Source organism: Chenopodium album, chromosome 14, assembly GCF_948465745.1.
Source record: "Chenopodium album chromosome 14, dcCheAlbu1.1, whole genome shotgun sequence".
Taxonomy (NCBI): domain Eukaryota; kingdom Viridiplantae; phylum Streptophyta; class Magnoliopsida; order Caryophyllales; family Amaranthaceae; genus Chenopodium; species Chenopodium album.
Window position 1 is genome coordinate 12,961,109 of NC_137847.1, and position 20,060 is coordinate 12,981,168.

At 31.2% G+C, this 20,060-nt stretch overlaps 1 protein-coding gene across 1 annotated transcript; it reads left to right on the top strand.

The window, feature by feature from the left end:
* The first annotated feature begins 15,388 nt into the window (after positions 1–15,388).
* LOC145577804 (uncharacterized) lies at positions 15,389–16,718 on the top strand. The gene is made up of 3 exons (XM_081635243.1): positions 15,389–15,427; positions 15,995–16,507; positions 16,608–16,718. Exons 1-3 carry the CDS (start codon positions 15,389–15,391, stop codon positions 16,716–16,718), a joined length of 663 nt encoding a protein of 220 aa, XP_081491369.1.
* Positions 16,719–20,060: the final 3,342 nt, after the last annotated feature.

Sequence of the window (20,060 nt, forward strand, 5' to 3'; positions counted from 1 at the left end):
TCTTGTGTATTAATTTGATTGGCGCCAAAACCGCTGCCCATTCACTATAAATGGCAAGCGGTTCTGAACCGCTTTCCATTTAAAAGACCAATGGCAAGCCCCCTAAGCGCATGCGGTTCAAAACCACTTCCCATTAGGGGGTTTGAACCGCTTGCCATTTAGTATTTTCTACTAGTGAGTAAGAGTCATCAGTTAGCATTTTGTCTCTCCTCCCTCACAATATATGTGGACTGCCCCAATATATTCTAATGTTGGTTATAAATATTATGTGATATTTGTAGACCATTATACAAAATACATATGGCTTTATCCTTTAAAAAAAATCAGACACTAAAAATGTATTTATTCGATTTAAAGCCTTAACAAAAATTGTACTCTACAAGGCTGCTAGCTTGCCATATTGAGTCAGCCAATGAAATTGCTTGGAGGCTTTACTTTTGGTTGCTCGAGAGGAGGTTATGCGTCCAAGTGAGACAAGTATGTTTCCTTTCTAGCCATTTTGTTCATATGTTTAACTGCATATATGTCATGTACAATTTCTTTTATGATCGTGTCAAATAAGGATGACAATTGGATAACCCCTTACCAATGAAATTGATGGATTAGGTTCTGAGGTTGATTTTGAGCATCAATTGAATCAGTACAAGTCTATGCTTAAGGATGCCTGTGTGTTGTTTGATGTTTTTGAGAGAGCAGGTGATGCCTTGAGCTTATATTGTGCCACTGGGATCCTTTTCTCCCTAGGCTCACTTTAAAAGAAGTTCTAAACTTATCTCCATCTGTCCTAGGATTGCGGTTGCTTAGCACAGCAGCTGGTTCAAACTTACTTCACCTGGCTTATTTTGCATTGAAGCTAAGGAGAGGGATCAGATTTGTGTGATTGTAATTACAGTCTACTTTAAAGTGGTGCTTGTGTAGATAACTAGCTATTCAAGGGTTTCCAAATATTTTAGGATATATAGCTATAAATCCCCGAGGGAGCCTTACTTGATCTATTAGATCAACAAATTTTGTCAATCTATGCTTAGTCACTATTTAGTCATGTTTAGTCATTACTTAGTCATCAAAATAGGCATTAATATTCCATTGAAGCTTCAACCTTCCTTTCACCGACACCTCCCACTTCCTTCCACCGACACCACCAATTCCACCATGCCGACACCATCTGCATCATCTCCTCCTTCCACTGACACCATCTGCATCGTCTCCATCTTTCACCAAAACCATCATCTTATACAGACGACATCACGACGGCTTCTCCACCAAATTAAACGAAATCCCTATGTTAAAAAGGTGAAATTAAGGGTATGGTTAACCCTAAAGGGAAGGGGTGCTATCCTCCTCTATTAATGCTACCCTTGGAGCTTCAATTCTGTTGAAAAATTTCAAAAATCGCCATCCATTTATAAAATAGAATAAAAAAATTAAAAAGGATGTCGTACCGTGCTCACCACCGATGCTTTCTTGCTGGTGGTGGTTGCTGACAACAGGGGTGTCATATACTCATATTAATGGTGCATAGGGGCATGAGGCTTCATGTTTAAGGTGGTAAGTTTGTCGTTCAATCAGAAAATGGCGATGGTGATATTGCCTAATCAAGCTTATGCTTTTACCAAAAATGAAGGGAAAACCTAAAATACCCTTATGATTGACAATTTTTGTTGATCTAGTAGATCTGTATTTCCCCATAAATCCCCACCCTTATTTCTAGTTGTATCTTTAACTTTATTTTGTAACTAGTTTTAAGTCCCATGCCATGCACGGTAATAAATAAATAAAAAATATCATTTAATATTAATTATATTAAACAAATAAACTTCAAAAAAAAAACTTTATTTTTTTGGGTGTAAAGAGAGCCACAAAGATGAGGGTGAGAATCGATCCCAGGATCGATTGGATTCGAGAAGAGAGCTCTAACCACTTGAGCTATTCCTCACTCTTAGTAAATCAATAGTTCAAAATATAAACTAAGGCCCCATTCTTTAGAGCTGCCTTGCTCTGCTCTACTCTGCTTAAAAATAATAATTAATATTGAATTAGTATCATAATAATTAATATTTAATAATAATAATAATAATAATAATAAATAATTAATATTAACAATTATTATAATAATAATTAACATTTAATAATATTAATAATAATGCGGTAATAATAATAATAACAATTATAATAAGAATAATAATAATAATAATAATGTGGTAATAATAATAATGCGGTAATAATAATAATAATAACAATATAACATATAATAGTAATAATAATAATAATATAATAATATAATAATAATGATGATGATGATGATGATGATGATAATAATAACAATATAACATATAATAATAATAATAATAATAATAATAATAATAATAATAATAATAATAATAATAATAATAATAATAATAATAATAATAATAATAACAATATAATAATAATAATAATAACAATAATAATAATAATAATGATGATGATGATGATGATGATAATAATAATAATAATGATGATAATAAAAATAATAATAATAATAATAATAATAATAATAATAATAATAATAATAATAATAATAATAATAATAATAATAATAATAATGAAATCAGCTATTCTCGGCTCGACTCGGCTCCACTCTGTTGAGATCTGCTTTGCTGACTCCTGCTCCACTCTTCTCTGCTCTGCTCAGAAGCTTAAAATAACAGGGCCTAACTAGTTTTAGACATAAATAAATAAACAAAAGTTCAACGCGCGACATTTTGGACTTTATTGGAGCATTCACATTATTTCACTATTTCATTCTCTTTGGTTTTTTACCATCTTACATTCGGCTAAGTTTTAGCAATTTTTTATTATGATTTTTTATGTAAACCATCTTGAAAGACTTATTAGTTGGTGAGACTTCAGAAAGATATATATTCAAGAAAAATGATAATTACTACTATTTCATAAAATTTCAAATCAAAACCACAGATAAAATATTCTTTCCAACTTCCTCTACAACATAAATGAAGATTCTAATTCGTAACTTCCTAATTTCCACCAGTTTTTACAACAATAAAATTAAAATTGCTCTCCCTCATAGTTTACTTATTCCTTAATTTAAAGCTAGAAATTGTACGACGACTATATGAACAAAGACTTATTTACATATGTCTCTTTAATATACCCTCTATTATCTCAGAACAATTGACACAATTAGATGGATCATAATCATCCTTTTATACCAATTGACAAGAGACATTTGTTAAGGTCTCAAAGAAAAGTGAATAAAGACCAATTGAAGGTCATAAGTGTAATGAAGGCAAGTGGTGTTAGGGTAACTGATTCACTACGTCTTTTGTCCAAAGAAGTTGGTGGTTCGCCGAATCTTGGGTGTACTCGAAAGGATATATATACAATGCTTTGACTACTGAAAAGGCCAATAGACTTGATGGCTCGAAGTATAATCAATTGATCAAGTATTTTGCTCAAAGGCAAGCAAAGGAAGCTGATTTCTATTATGAGTATGAGGTAGATGAAGGAAATTCCTTTACTTGTGTTTTTTGGAGATATGGAAGAATGAAAAGGGATTATGAACACTTTGGTGACTTGATGGATTTTGACACTACTTATAGAACAAACAAGTATGGCATGATCTGTGCCCTTTTTGTTGGTATAAATCACCATCGTAACAATGTCATATTTGGTATGGGATTTGTTCTAGATGAGAAAACAAGCAATTTCATATGGTTGTTTGAGTCTTTCATGAGATTAATAGGTGGTGGGCATCATCCGATTACTATAATGACATACCAAGCACCTTCTATTGTAGCGGGTATAAGAGAAATTTTCCCAAATTCTAGACATCGTTTGTGTACATGGCACCTTGGGGGGAACTCAAAAACAAATATCGGTAAATTCAGAGCTTTGAAGGGGTTCACTGATCTTTTTTATTATCTGCTCAAGTACAGTGAAACTGCTGCAGAATTCGAACATTATTGGCCAAGGTACAACATTATGAACTTTCTTTATGAAATAATGAATTTATGATATTAAAACATGAACCTATATTTGCTTAATATATTTATCTTTTATTTTGTTGTTGCTCATTGTTATTTATATGAACATGTTTATTTTTTTTATGATCATAATTAGATATTTTATGAATTTATAGGTTTATTTTATGAATATGCGTTTTTATGAATTTGTTGGTTTAGTATGAACATGTATACTGGTTGTTTTGTTTATTGTTATTCTATTGAATGTTTTAAATATTTTTATGAACATATTTAAATATATTATGAAGTTCATGGATTATTTTATGAATATATGTAATTTGATTATATATATGTTTTTGTTCACTGTTCTACATAATATATTATCTATTATGAAGATAATGATGTAGTATATGAATATGATGTCTATTAAAGTGAACTTTCTTATACTAGGATGATGAACAAGTACAATTGTAATGATAATGATTGGTTAAATCATTTGTACTCGATCAAAGAAAGATGGCGTCCAGCCTATTCTAAACAATATTTTTCTGGAGGAGTTTTGAGTTCACAAAGGAGTGAAACAACAAACCTTTCGGTTTCTCATAGATTGAGGAAGTCGGATGGTTTGTGTGATTTTTACAAGACTTTTCTTGATGTTGTGGCTAAGTGGAGGAGTAAGGAAAGTAAACAGGACTTTCGGTTTTTGAGAGGTAATCGTCATTTGGCAGTTGCTAATGTAAGTCTTCTTATTCATGCTAGAGAGGTTTATACAATTTAGGTTTATATTGTGTTTGAAGATCAATTTTCGAAAGCTATTTCTTGTTCTCAAGAGAGAAAGTATGAAAATGATGAGACAATTAGTTACTTGGTATGGAGGCCTAATAAAGATATTATTAGGCATGAGATTGTGTTAAATAAATTCACTAGGGTAATCAAGAAAGTTGATGAAGATGTTATTCAAGAGAATGTGATTTCTTCTTCTATTTGAAGAGCTCAAATGTTAAGAAAGTTTGTTCAACTTGTTACATCTTGCCAAGATCACTTGAAGCATGCGCTGAAATTGAATATACGTTTGAAATGTTAAGGGAGAAGGTTGAGAGTGTTAGGGGGCCAATAGATTTTGATGATGGAGAAGAGGTTCAAGAGGTTGAAAAGGATGCACAACCTATTCAAAATCCGAAAGTAATTAGGAAAACGAGTGAAAAAAATGATAGGCCAAAGAGCACTGTTGAAAAAGCTTTTAATAAGGCCAAGGGGTGAAAGAAAAAAGTAGATAACTACAAGGATGGAGTTAAAGCTACTGCTCAAAAGGTTTTCCCAGTACTTTTATGAATTTTTTGTGTAGTTAAGTGAATATATTTGTATGGGATATGAACATAGCTATATTTGTGTTTTATATTGTAGGTTTTAGATGATGATAGTGATCCTTTGACTTACTCACACCCAACAACAAAAGATTCAAGTCTTAATGTCCTTCCAAAACAGACGAATGGGCAATCATCAATGGTAATTTTTAAAAAACTTTCTAATTGTAGTAGTGTTCTATTATTAAATTTTTATAATAGTTGTAGGGTGTTCAAGGTGCAAGTAAGAAGAGAAAAGTACCGGCAAATGATGCTCAAACTTCATCAAGGGAAAATACTTATAATTCAATAAATGCTTCTCAGACTTTATCATCAAAAGTAATCATTTGTTTGAACTTTATGCTTATTTATATGAACGTTATCCTACAGCACCTGAACATTTATTTTACAAGGTATTGGACGACAATCTTCAAATAATAACACTAATACCTCAACAAATGCTTCTCATACTTCATCATCAAAAGTAATCATCTATGTGAACTTTAAGTTTATTAATATGAATTTTATGCAATAGCATCTGAACATTTATTTTACAGGGTATTGGACGACAACCTTCAAAGAAAAACACTAATACCTCAACAAATGCGAGTCAACCTTCTTCATCAAGTCAATTTGGATATCAAGCTAAAAATGGAAGTTTTCAATATGAGAACATCAAATGGTATCAGGTAAATCTGAACAACTTATTTACGTTTATGAACATTTTCTCTTTATTTTTGAACTTATGTTTTTTTGTAATTGTTTTTTATTATATCTCTTTTTTTTTAGTATTTTAATGCTAGGCGCAATGTACAGATGAACGGTGTGAAGTTGGTGGATCTTCAAATGTTTCACAATATAATGAAATGTTATCCATGTTTAATAAGACAATCAATGTTTATATTTTTTAATAATTGACTATTTATTCTATTGCCTAAAAGTTGTAACAAAACACATTATTACTTATTTTCATTTTATAAATGGTTTTCATTTTCAAGAATTAATTTACTGATTTTTTTTATTTCTTTTAAATATATTATGCAACTTAACATAGTAAAAAAGAATGATGATGAATTAGCATTATATAAGTTATCTACCATTATATAATAATGAGAGAAATCTCAAATTAAAATGCATAATATCTACCAATGTTTCAAGTAATAAAAGAAATCCACTACTATTAAAGTAAGTTGTCTTTGCAAAGTTATTAACTATAAAAACTAAGTTGATTCTTCCACCCTTCGTCTTGCAGCCATCTTTATTTTGTGTGCTTCTCTATCTATTGGTATTGCTTAGTAATATCTCAGCACAATACTTCACTCTTAGCTTCCTGGTTTAATCAATCTGGAAAAACGTATGAACATAGATATTTAAAATATGAACAAACACACTATATAAATGAACATATTTATAAATTGAATTTTAAAAGGTTGAAACCTTACATTATCAGCTTTCAGATCACACACCCATTCTACTGAAGGTTCTGATGTATATGTTTCCATATGCTTCAACAAATAAACACCATAGTTCTTATGATCCCAATTGCTCCTCCAATTCATTTTTATCAAGTTAGGATTGAAAGCTTTTATTGCATCCAGTTCTTTCTCATCGTAATGTTTGGTTTTCTAAAACCCTATAAAAGCTTCAAGCTAATTTTGAAAATTCACATTCAATAGTTAGTTATAATGAAATGAATATTAGAAATAAATTAGTGAACAACACAGAAAGTTCAAATGAATAAAGATGAGTATTTAGTATTTACCATTTTTATGGGACTGATACCATATTTATCTTTTGCTTTCATATCCATGGGAAGCTTTCTGTTATCAATCATATCAATAGTGGCATTGTACATGTTGAAGTAACCAAGTAGAAGTGGTTACATGCTGACATCGAGAAAAAGAATTGTTTGACTTCTTTTACTTTTTTTGATACTGGTGTTTTTCATTTTAGCTTGAAGTCTGGAAATGAGAATTTTGAAATTCTTGTTTCCATGTCACCCTCTTTCTTAACAATTTGGTATGTGCACACTATCACCTGCGCATAAATAAAAAACATAAATAAATAAGTTCTAATATATGAAATTTTAATAAAATATTAATGAACTTCTAGTTCTAATATATGAACTTTTAATAAAATATTAAGGAACATCAAATATATATTTAAGTGTAAAAACAGATTTACTTACATAAGGAATCGTGCTGAAGTAAATGCTGTTTTTTCGACACTTGTAATTTAAAATTGTAGCCCAAGCATCAATGATGGAATTGTCGATTTCTTCATTTGTGCTTAGTGTCTTAATTTGAGATCTGTTAATACTAGTTTCTCTATCAAAGTACATCACCTCACTTCACACACAATCTATATATATTAACTATTACAAAAACAGAATTTGCTGATGTCACCATTGCCCACATGTGGCTTTCTCAATAAAAAATTTCCCGCCTAAATGCAATGATGATGTCATTTTTTTTTTGGTAGAGTTATTATATTTAACACTTTTGAAATTTAAATATTGGAAGCTTCTACATTACAATTAAAACCTATCAATTTATCTTAGGAAATTGAAACAATTTTAAATAGCACACTAATAAATGACTTTTTACATTGAAGTATAAATTTGATAACGTTGAACATATACCATATCATAATTTTGATGAAAATAAAAAATTTTAAAATTACAAAATATACGTAATTCTTATTTATATTCATGTATTTTACCATGAATGGTGATTTGAGACAAGGTGGCAAATTGTGAACTTGTCTTATAGGTCGTTTGCCAATTTCAATTTCAATTTCTTTTCTATCACTACATAAAATAACATTGTTAGTTTTAATAAGGTCAAAAATTATGAAAATGGGGTTTTTTTTTAATGAAATTTATTCACCTTGCTGTTTTGTCCTTCGACACATTTCTGCAAAAAACAGATAATAAGTAAAAGTGATCATTATGTGAATATAAATGAACAATTGCTTAATATAAATGAGCATAAGTTTTTTTTCCATTTTTTACCCTGGATTTTTTGCTTCTTCTTTAGATCTGTCGATAGATGAACATAATATAAAAAAAAATATCAAACAATAATAGATGAATATTTATAGTAAAACAAAAACTTCATTATATAATTTATAATTTTCATAGAATATATAATAATTTTCCATGTCCAAAAAATTTACATTACTTTTTCTAGTTTGTTCATCCAAAAAATTTACATTAGTTTTCTCTTTACATTACATTAGACTATCTTAGCTAGTTATTACAAAATATATATTATAGTTAGGAGTCACATTACCTTGGATATTGAAATTCAAAACTGAATGGGTTATTCAAAATGTCCTCAAATGTAGGGTCTTGAGTTTTGAACATATGATCAAATTCCGATGCTTTAATCACCGGCTGCTCCTGCACCACTTGACCCAAACACCGGCTGCTTCTGCACCACACCTGCATTACTTGACCCTCCCATACCTAACCCGAGGTTCAGATCAATTTTTGTGCAATTTCTGTCTCAGTTGGATGAACCATCGAGCTAGGAGTTTGTTCTTTGTCAAACCCTAAGTTCTAAGTAGTTTCTGGATCGAATGACTCTCTTATTATCTTCTTTCCTTTGCTTCAATTTTTTCTTTTGCTCTCTTTTCAGCTTTTACCTTCTCCAAATACTCCTTTTCAGCCTTATCTAAAGCATTCAAGAAAAACTTTGTACCAAATACTTCTTCATCTTGACTCAAGATTGAAGGATTTGAAGGTTGGGGTGAAAGTTCGGTTTGCGGTTTGGATTATAGTCAAATCCGAATCCAATCTAAATTAATTCGGTTTCGAAAATCTCAATCCGAATCCAAGCCGAATTAAGATTCAATCCAATCCAAACCAAACCGAATTGATTCGATTTTTCTAATTAGAATCCAATCCAAACCGAAATTTATTCTCTTCTTTTGCAACATTTAAACCCAAAATCCGAACTTTACCTAAAAGATTATTGCAATCATTCAACCTTTTCTTGTTAAATACATTCTTTGTGAGAGAGTAAGATATTGAGCAAGGAGAATTAAGAATTAAGTTGTATTTTTTTGGTTTATATATGAAAAGAGAAAGGGGTGGGATACTTTGGAAAAGAAAATGGGCTTAATGTAATGGGTCGAAATTCGGTTTGTAATTCATTTTTCGGTTTTTTTTTAAATCTCAAACCGAATCCAATCCGTAATCCATACTATTTAATTTTTCCAAATCGATATAATCCGAATTAAAATAAAATCCAAACCGAATTACTAATTCGGTTTGGTTTTCGGTTCGGTTCGGTTTTAATCCAAATTACTTTCACCCCTATTTGAAGGATCCTTCAATTTCTTTTGCATATAATCTCCCATAGTTTTGAAAAGAAGATTATTTGGGAAAAGTTCTTTTGCATGCTTCAGCTTTTCACACAGTTTTTAACAATTCCCACCTATAGTTCTGACCAAGTTAATAAAATCTTCCATAAATTCCTCCTACATAATGAACATACATAACACACATTATGAATATAAAGCCTTCAATTATGAACATAAAAAATAAAGAAATAAAAAATAATATCATTATGAAACATATGCATAAAAAATGTGAATATATAAAAATATGAACATATGCAATTCCAAATGTGAATATAACCATTCAAAATATGAACATAGCCATCGTTTTCTTTAGTGAATGTAAGTATTTCAGAAATTGAACATATGCATACAAAATATGAACGTATCCATACAAAATATGAACAGATGCATAAACAATATGAACATATGCATAAACATACTTAGAATAGTTCATGAACAACAAATATCTATATTATGAACATTTTGAAAAAATTAATGAACATAATACATAAAAATAATGAGCATGCAATAGTATAGGGCAATAAGGCTGATTCTAAAGCGGATTAAGGCAAATGACATCACACAAAATCAACTCCAAAGTAAAAATTAGCGAAAACCCATGATTATAAACTACAGAAAGAGTACTCTAGAACAAGTTAAGGCAAATGGGCATCACCTAAACAAATGAAAGACAACTAAGAAATCAAATTTAGCGAAAATCCATGATTATAAACTGCAGAAAGAATCATACAAAAACAATCACAAAATAACAAATTAGCGAGAACCCATGTACGAAAACTATATAAAGAAATGATTTTGAAGAAAATTTGGCAACTGGGTACTATAATTGAAGCAGAAATTACATTTGACAATAGAAAATGTAAAAACTGACAAATTAGAAACTGACAAATTACATTTGACATGCATTAAGATGCATAATTTACTCTATGTATAGCAAGATGTATGAACATTTTGAAAAAATCAATGAACATAATGCATAAAAATAATGAACATGCAATAGTATAGGTATATTTTCTAATCAAACCGTGGCCGTTGGTATATTAGTTGATTCTTCTTGTGTTGTTTCCTTTTTGATTTCAGCTCTAGGAAAAATATTACCCAATCCAATTCCATGGCTTTCCAACTTCATCCTTTCAACCACCATATCCTTTGTCCATATAGATATGATAGGAGGAATTCTTGGTGGCATGATGTTTTTCTTTTGAATGCGATCAAAGTAAAACAACTAAAAAGAAATACAGAAAAAATCATTAATTTAGCATAAGTACAAATACAATAAAAATATAAACATATTGTATATGAAAATGAAAATAATGGCATACCAGAAGAAAAGGCAGAGGTCCTTTGTAAAACCCTCTTGGATTCAATTTCCAAGAACTGCTTGTATCGATTAAGCTATCAAGGACATACTTGCACCAATTGTATTCCTTGAATTCAAAGACATTCTTGATTGAGAACAGAAACTTATAGTGGCAGTGTATGCTTTGGCTGGACTTCATCAATGAAATCAATAATGAAGATTTCATCAACTTCACCATTGTTCACTTTTGCAGGTTCAGTGTTCATTTTCAGCTTCTTTTTGTTCATCTTTTCTTTCATTATTTCCAACTTCTTCTTCTTTTCTTCCTCAGACTCATACTTCTGCAAAACTGTGTGTCTTAGGGCTACCAGATACAACACCCCAATATTTCCTCCATCTAGTCAAAGGAGTCTCTTCTTGTTCCTCATCTTCAACTTCCTTCACTTCTTTCTCCTCTCTCAGAATTCCATACACAACTTCAATATCTTCTTCACAAATAACAATAGATTTGTTGTATGGAAGATAAAGTGTGCGGCTATTCTCTTCAAAACAATGCACAAGCCAAGAAGAAAATGATTGGTCATTTTGTTATAGATTTACATCAAGTAATGCTCCAAATCCCATGTCAACAATTGCTTGTTTTTTAGAAGGGCTCAAATTTGATGCAAACTTCATGAATTTGAAATGGCCAACCCTCACTTGCAACTTACCATAATCCTCCACATCTTCAACATCATCAAGATTCACCACCTCATGTACATCTTCATTAGCATCTCTCTTTCTTTTTTTAGGTGCTTTCTCACTTTATACACCCTCAACTTTCTCACTTTTTTTTCCCCTTCACCACCTCAACTTTGTCACTTTTCTGAGTTTTCTTTTCTTTCACACCTCCATCTTTCTCATTTTTCAGTTGATCTTCAGCTTGTGAACTCTTGCTTGAGGCTTCTGAACTTTTGCTTGATGATTTCTTTTTTGTTGCAATATGCTTCACCCTACTAGAATGAATGTAAAGTTAAAAAAATGAACATATGCATATAGAAAGTGAACATAATCATTTCTAAATGTGAATATAAGTATTGAACACATAATCATTTTAAAGAAAAGTAAATATATACATTACAGAAAGGGAACATATGCATATAGAAAGTGAAAATAAGCTGTATTGAAATTATATGCTCATATGCATTACTTGTAAGGTGCATTAAGAAGTGGGAGAGTCAAGAAGCAACAAAAAAAGATCAATCAAAATATGAACATATGCAATTCCAAATGTGAACATAACCATTCAAAATATGAATGGTAGCCATCGTTTTCTTTAGTGAATATAAGCATTTCAAAATTGAACATATGTATACAAAATATGAACATATGCATAAAAAATATGAACATATGCATAGAAAAATATGAAAATATGCATAAACATACTAATTGAATTAGAGAAATCATCAACAAATATTTATATTATGAACATTTCGAAATAATCAATGAACATAATGCATAAAAATAATGGACATGCAATAGTATAGGTGTCAATATACCTTTAACATAGTTGAATATAAATATATGCATTGCTTGTTTCAGATTATACATTTTAAAATGTGAAGATAAACATTTTAATATGAATATATGCATATACAATGTGAACATACATTGTACATAAGCATTTCATACCTTTTTTTGGGGTAAAATTGTTGCTTTTGATTGATCTTTATGTGCTTCTTTTGATGGTTCTTCTGGTTGTTTTTCCCCTTCTTCTGGTGCGTCTTTCGATGGTTCTTCTTGTGGCGGTTCTTCTTGTTCTTGTTGTGGTTCAACTTCATTGTTGACTCTGAGTAACAAGTTGTGTATAACAGTGAGCTTTATGTACAAGTTTGAGAAATTGCATAATCACACAATTTAGACATATACATTATGGTCGATGATAATAGTATATAGGCAGTTGACGACTTGATGATAGATGGGGTAAGGCTTTGTCGATGACTGGTATATGGGAGGTTCCATATGTGCATGTGTAAATATTGCAATAAGATACAGTGACCGTTTCCAAAAAACAAGCAACCATTCATCTCATGGGAGGTAAAACAGTGGCAGAATGTCAATTTCATTTCAATACCTGTACAATTACAGAGTACATTTTTCATTGTACTTCACATGTATTCTTTTGATAGTGTCTAATAAAACAAGGTTACCAATACTTAAAATAGTTTCTGTTTTAGTAAGGCTATTGGTTTGGAAACTTGACACAAGTACTTCTATCGGAGGACTGTGGCATATATAGGAATATAGTATAGCACTTCGTTACAAGATCGAGTGGATAAGTCGCATAACACAGTTCAGAATCATGATTAAACAATTTGAGTTTTATAACCAGTCTCTTTAAGGGGTATATTCATGTATTGTAGATAGTCCAATGAGTTTTCATACTGGTGATTTTCTTACATTACCACCACCACCACCTACATCAATATCGTAACCTATTTCAACGATGGAGTCAGCTACATGAACAAAGATTTTCAGCCAATCGATCTCAACTACTTTGACTTACATATCAATCAACACTGAAATCATGCTTCTTAAATGGAAAACTCTTTCAACATATCAACACCAAGCTTAATATTTAGACTATACAAACACCCCTTTACAGCAATACATGAAAATCTTCATTCCACAGTAATATGTTTATGTTAATTCGTTCTTTGTAACAACACAACTCTTAACTTGTTAAGATGAGAAATGTTGTTCAACATACTGCCTAGTGCTAGGAATTACAATGAAAGGGAAAGTTCAAAATCAATCAAAATCATGTTTGCTGAACAGTTAAAATACGCACACATCTCATATATTCATTATCCCACTCCACTAGTTAAGTGATCAATAAACCAATTATACTTTAATCCAAGATGTAAAAAAGAAAAAAAACAGCTCAATTGTAGTCAATATAATCCTTACTTCGCAATATGGGGGAACATGACATGGGGTCATTCAATATCACATGATCTAGTCAACTGGATTTAATCAATGAATATAATGTTCTCAAACATGAACATCACTATTTAGAAGAAGAACAAGGCAACAAAGAATTCAGTGCATATTTTGCTACCCTTTTTCCCGCTCTTTTAACCTACACCCCACAACTCTTAATCCCACACCACATTAACCACTCACCAACACTCCCATGTTCCATACTTCATCTTCCTCCTCAAGCAATCAACAAAAAACACCAACATACATGCAAATTTCGGACAAAATTCACTAAAAAATTAATCTAAACAATTCAATACCAACCAAACAACAATAAACATGAACAAGAAAAAAAATGAATATACCTGTTATCTTGATTTTCCCCTTCTTCTATAACTTGTTTCGAAATGTCTTTGAGTAATTCTGGATCTACAGTAGGACTCTTTGCAACTTTTTTCTTTTTGGTGCCGAACATTTTATTTAGCGGCTTATTCAAGAAAATTAGGGTTTATATCAACAATTTATATTAACAATTACACTTTAACACCAAAATGAAATTTTAATTTATAGAAATGACAATCGAAAAATAAACATCTATACTTACATATCATCTTGATTTCCAGTAGATTTTAAAGTATTTTTTTTTATTTTCTACAAAAACAAGTGAAAAACTTGTGTTAGTTTATGAATTCATCCACATACAAAAATTAACCTAAACAATTTTTTACAAAGAAAATAGAAAAAAATGTAACAAACTAATCTAAACAATTTTCATATAATCTATCACCAATTTCACTAATTTATTGAAATTTTTCGAAAAATAGAGTTTCAAAAATTTCGGATAAAAATTCACTAAAAAATGAAAATTTCGGACAAAATTCAGTGCAAATTTACCTTTTCTTGAGAGGATCCTTTTGATTTTGCATCAATGTTTTTGCAGTTTTTTAGTGTATTGGGTGTGGGTGGGTGTATGGCATTTTCTGTGTTTTTTAGTTTTAGGGCCTTTTTTAATTGGGTTATGTGTAATTGGGCTTTTGGGCCGCTGTTACACCTATCTAAGGTGCACCACCTTAGACCAATTGTTGTTGTGCCCCAATCTCCCAAACCAGGGCACATCACCGTACCTTTGGACTCGAACTCACTGATCGTGCAACTAGACCCGTGATCATTGTTCAAAAGGGAGTTAAGTGATACGAAGTACGAAGTATAAGACCTTTTTTCCCTTGATTTACCATAGAGAAATTAAATAGGGGGGTACTAAATGCAGGAATAGTTTTCCTAAATGCAGAATAAGTTAATTTTTTAAAAAAGCTTTTATTCCAATTTTGCCCTTATTATAATTTAATCCTTTACACTCCTACCTATATAATCATCCTTACTGTTTAATTTACAAGCATATTTTAACATATTCAACCTTTCATCCTATTTTATATTCAATAATATACAAAGTCATGGACAATAACGAAGTGCGCTATGACGATTTTTTTGAGGTATGAATATTATGTGCTGTAACTTTTTTTTCCACAAAATCTAATTTATAGATGAACAATCAAACAATTTAAAATTTTCATCTTGCACGGAACATCAACGATATGATTTTAGGGATCAACAATAACCCCCGAAAATCATGTCCGAGGGTCGACAATAACCCTCGGAAATCATAGCCGAGGGTCGACAATAACCCCCGGATTTGATTTAATTTCCGAAGGTCAACAATAACCCCCAGATTTAATTTCCGGGGATCGATAATAACCCCCGGATTTGATTTCTGGGGGTCGACAATGTCCCCCGGATATGATTTCCAGGGGTCAACTATTCTCCCCTAATTTGATTTCCGGGGGTTTTTGTCGACCCCCGAATATGATTTCCGGAGATTTTATTTTTTAGGGCTTAATTATTATTATTAATTATTATTATTATTATTATTATTAATATTATTATAAACTTTTGCACTTGTTGTATAATGTTTTTATTCTTAATTATTATTATAGTAGATATGAATAATATTCTTCTAAGTGATGTTTAATTGAGATGATTTTTGTCAAAACTATGAACAGGATTATTATTTTAAACCTGATGAGAACATTGAGAATTATCCTGATGTTGGCTATCTTTTCATGACGGACAAATTATTTAATAATCGCCAAGAACTGTTAGAATGGGTGAAAGAAGTCGGCAAAAATAATGATATGTATTTTGCTATCCAAACCTCTCGTAGAAGGAATGGATTGGGATTTGGTCGAGTTTATATTGGATGTGAAAGAAGTGGACCCTATAGGTATAATGTTCCTTCACCTGGCAAAAAATTCAAACCTAGATACAACATTAGTACAAAAAGGAATTGTTGTCCCTTTGAACTTCTTGGAGCTGAGCAAGTTGGGGGTAAATGGAAATTATTAGTTGATATGAATAAAAGTAAACATAACCACACATTAGGGAAATATAAACAATGGCATACATCGGCTGCAAAATTGAGTACAGAAGAATTTGAGAAGGTTGCTCATTTTAAACGAAGTAACATGAAGCCAAAACAAATGTTAAAACAAATACAATTAGAAAACCCCAAAAATGTAAGTGGAAGGAGACACATCGACAATGCATTGCAAAAAAATCAAAAGAAAACAAATGGGTGATTTATCTCCTATGCAATATTTTTTTAAGTTATTAAAGGACTATGGGTATTATCAATGGCATAGAAAAGAGGATGGGACTAATGCTGTTGGGGATGTCTTATTTGCACATCCCAAAGCAGTTGATCTGCTTCGATTGTTCCTCATGTAATTCTAATAGATGTAACGTATCGAACAAACATGTATGATGCGCCCTTGTTAGAGGTGATTGGAGTATCTTCAACGGGACAAAATTTTCATGTTGCATTTGGTTTCGTGAGAAATGAAAAAACTACAAGTTTCTTATGGGCGATGCAAAGGGTGAAAGAATTATTTGGCTCTGAGAATAACCCCGGAGTAGTTGTCACGGATAGAGAGTGGGCACTAATGAATGCTGTCGAACATGTATTTCCATCTTCTGCACATTTACTCTGCAAGAGGCATATCGCTAAAGACGTGGAGAGATATGTAACAGATGTAACGGGTAATAAAATATATGCAAAACCTTTTTCAATTAGGTGGAAAAAAATAGTCGATTCTTTAACAGAGGAAGAATACAATGTGGCTGTTGCTGAAATGGTATATGCATGGAGTCCTAATTTATCGACAGTAGTTGATTATGTTCACAAAATATGGCTAGATCCTTATAAAGAGAGATTCGTATCCGCTTGGACCAAAAAAATTCTTCATTTTGGGGATCGTACGACAAATAGGTAAATTTTATGATACAATTATAGTTTATGATTATTATAATACTGCAGATTTATATTTTACGATATAATTGTCATAATATATTTTTGTAGGGTGGAGAGTGCACACTCTCAATTGAAGAATTGGTTAGGAACGGTTACTGGAGCTTTTCATGTGATATTTCCAAGAATTCATGATTTAGTAGAGGTGCAGCTTAATGAAATCAAAGCTGAAATAGAAAAATCTCGTACAAAAAGTCTGCACATCACTAGATATCAGTTATTTAGTCATCTTAAGTGTAAGGTATCTCATCATGCTATCTCGTTATTAAAAAACGAATACAATGACAGATGCAAGAAAATAGGTACAAATGCCGAGGCTTGTGGATGTGAAATGAGGAACGGTTATGGTTTACCGTGTGCCCATGAAATGTGTGAATTAATGAATACGTATACTCCAATTGATTTATTAGATGTCCATATATTCTGGAAGACTATGGACATGGAGGGACTAAATTTTCAAAGAGGGTTTAAGACAAACATCTTCACAACGAATAGACGAATTAGTCGCAATGATGAAACAATACCCTCCTGATCAACAATACTTTTTTGCGAATGCAATATATAATATACTGTTTCCTGAATCCACCGATTTGAAGCACCCAATACATCATCCCCACAAAGGTCGTCTAAAATATAATCCAACAAAGAAGGAAAAATTTTGTTGGGAGCATTCCGAGAAGAATGCTACTAAAGGTGAACTTAACAACTTTTTATTATTTGTGTCAAATATATTTTTCTTTAATTTTAATGTATATACTTATATGCAAGATCGAAGAAAAAACAGAATTCGAATAAAGATCCTAAACAGGATGCTGCAAAAAAATCAAAAGGTACATTTTTTAATTGTATATACTCGTATTTGATTAATTATGTAGTGCATTATTTAGTTATCTATAATTTATAATATATATAGAGTCGAAGAAGAAAAAGAATGCAAAAGAAAGTCATACTGAACATGTACCAACTTCCCAAAATAAATCAAAAGGTACATTTTAATTGTATATATTTGTATAATTATGTATGCATTATGTAGTTATCTTAAAAATAATTATAATTTATAATATAAATAGAGCCGAAGAAGAAAAAGAGCGCACAAGAAAGTCATACTGAACATGTACCAACCTCCCAAAATAAATCAAAAGGTACTGGTTATTGTTTTACTGTTATTAATAATAGTACGTGTTGTTAACAAATTAAAAATTCTAACTTAATATGTTATATGAAGGGCAAAAGAAAACAACAAAGTCAACTAGATATTCATTTCTATAGCCTTGCTAATTACCCGAATTCTTATTGCCTTATGTTGCAGGACACATAAATGTGCGTGGTGATGGAAATTGTGGTTTTCGAGTAATTGCCACTTTTGAGTATGGTGACGAGAACAAATGGCTTGATGTGCGGCGTGATTTACAAGATTAGTTAACCAAACATGTGGAGTTGTATAGAGATAGAGAAGCATTGGGAAGTATACAAGAGTATAATAGAATGCTTAATGTGGTAAAGTGTGATAAGTCTCCAGCTCCGTTTCAAAATTGGTATGATACATTAGGTTTGAGTATGGTAGTCGCTACTAGATACCAAAGAATTGTGACTAGTTGGTGTAAAAATCAATCTGTTACATTCTTACCATTGGAGACTCGACCCCATCTATATACATCAATTTAGCTTACGTATGGAGTAATCATTTTATTTCTCTCCACATGCCACCAAATATTCCTTTACCACCTATTTTTTCCTCTAACATCCATAATGGCGGCTCTGATGTGCAACGATGGGCTTCAACTATATTCAAGGATCAACTTGATTTATATCGTCAATTAAATGGTGATAAATAGACAATTTTATGGTTTTTATTACAAATTTATGGAGGAAATTTGGTTATTGTTATCGAATATATCAAGGATCTTACTTTTGTTCTTGTTATTATTTTTTTTATCCCACTTCTTTTTATTTGCTTTATATTTAGACTAAGTGTTTATAAATCAATCAAAATGATTATAACAAGTGTCAATTTTGGATATTAAACTTTGCATCTAATTTAAAATACATATGTGAAACAATATGATTATAACAAGTGTTACTTTGAATCTAGAAAAAAAATTCTTCCTATAAAACAAATGTTATCCCCTACGACTACCCTCCTTGAACTACCACCTACACCTCTTCTTTGACGATCATCTTGTAGTCTTGGCATCCAATCTTCTAAATGACGGGCTAAATCATCAAGGCCATTGCCAAAATGTCACATCATCAGTCCGGTGTCGAACGTCTGGGTGGAGTGGGTAAGCTCTTGCACCTAAGTATTGCAGACGCTGCAATTACAAATAAATGTTATACTACAATAGTAAAGTCATAATAAAAATAATAAAATTAAATAAAATAAAACTTACTGAAACTTCGGACATATCCCATGGTTCCATTGGCATTGATGTTAATGCGACATCTCTATGAATTCGAATATGAGTGCGAGCTTGGTAATAGTCAAGATATCCTTCCACCATTTCAGTAGAAAAATTTGCTCTGTAATACTCTAAAACAATGATTCATCCCAGAATCCCATGCACGAAGGTTCTCATCGCGTTTGCATTTATATTTGTTGTTCTCTGATCCTCTGTAACTAGATTTGGGATGCAATAAACGTATGGGTATAATTTGCACATATCCAAATTGTCTCAATACACGATCAGGAATATATGGCTCTGTAATATCCCTATAATGAATTACACCAGAATACAATGTGATCAGAAATGTCTGATGAGGAT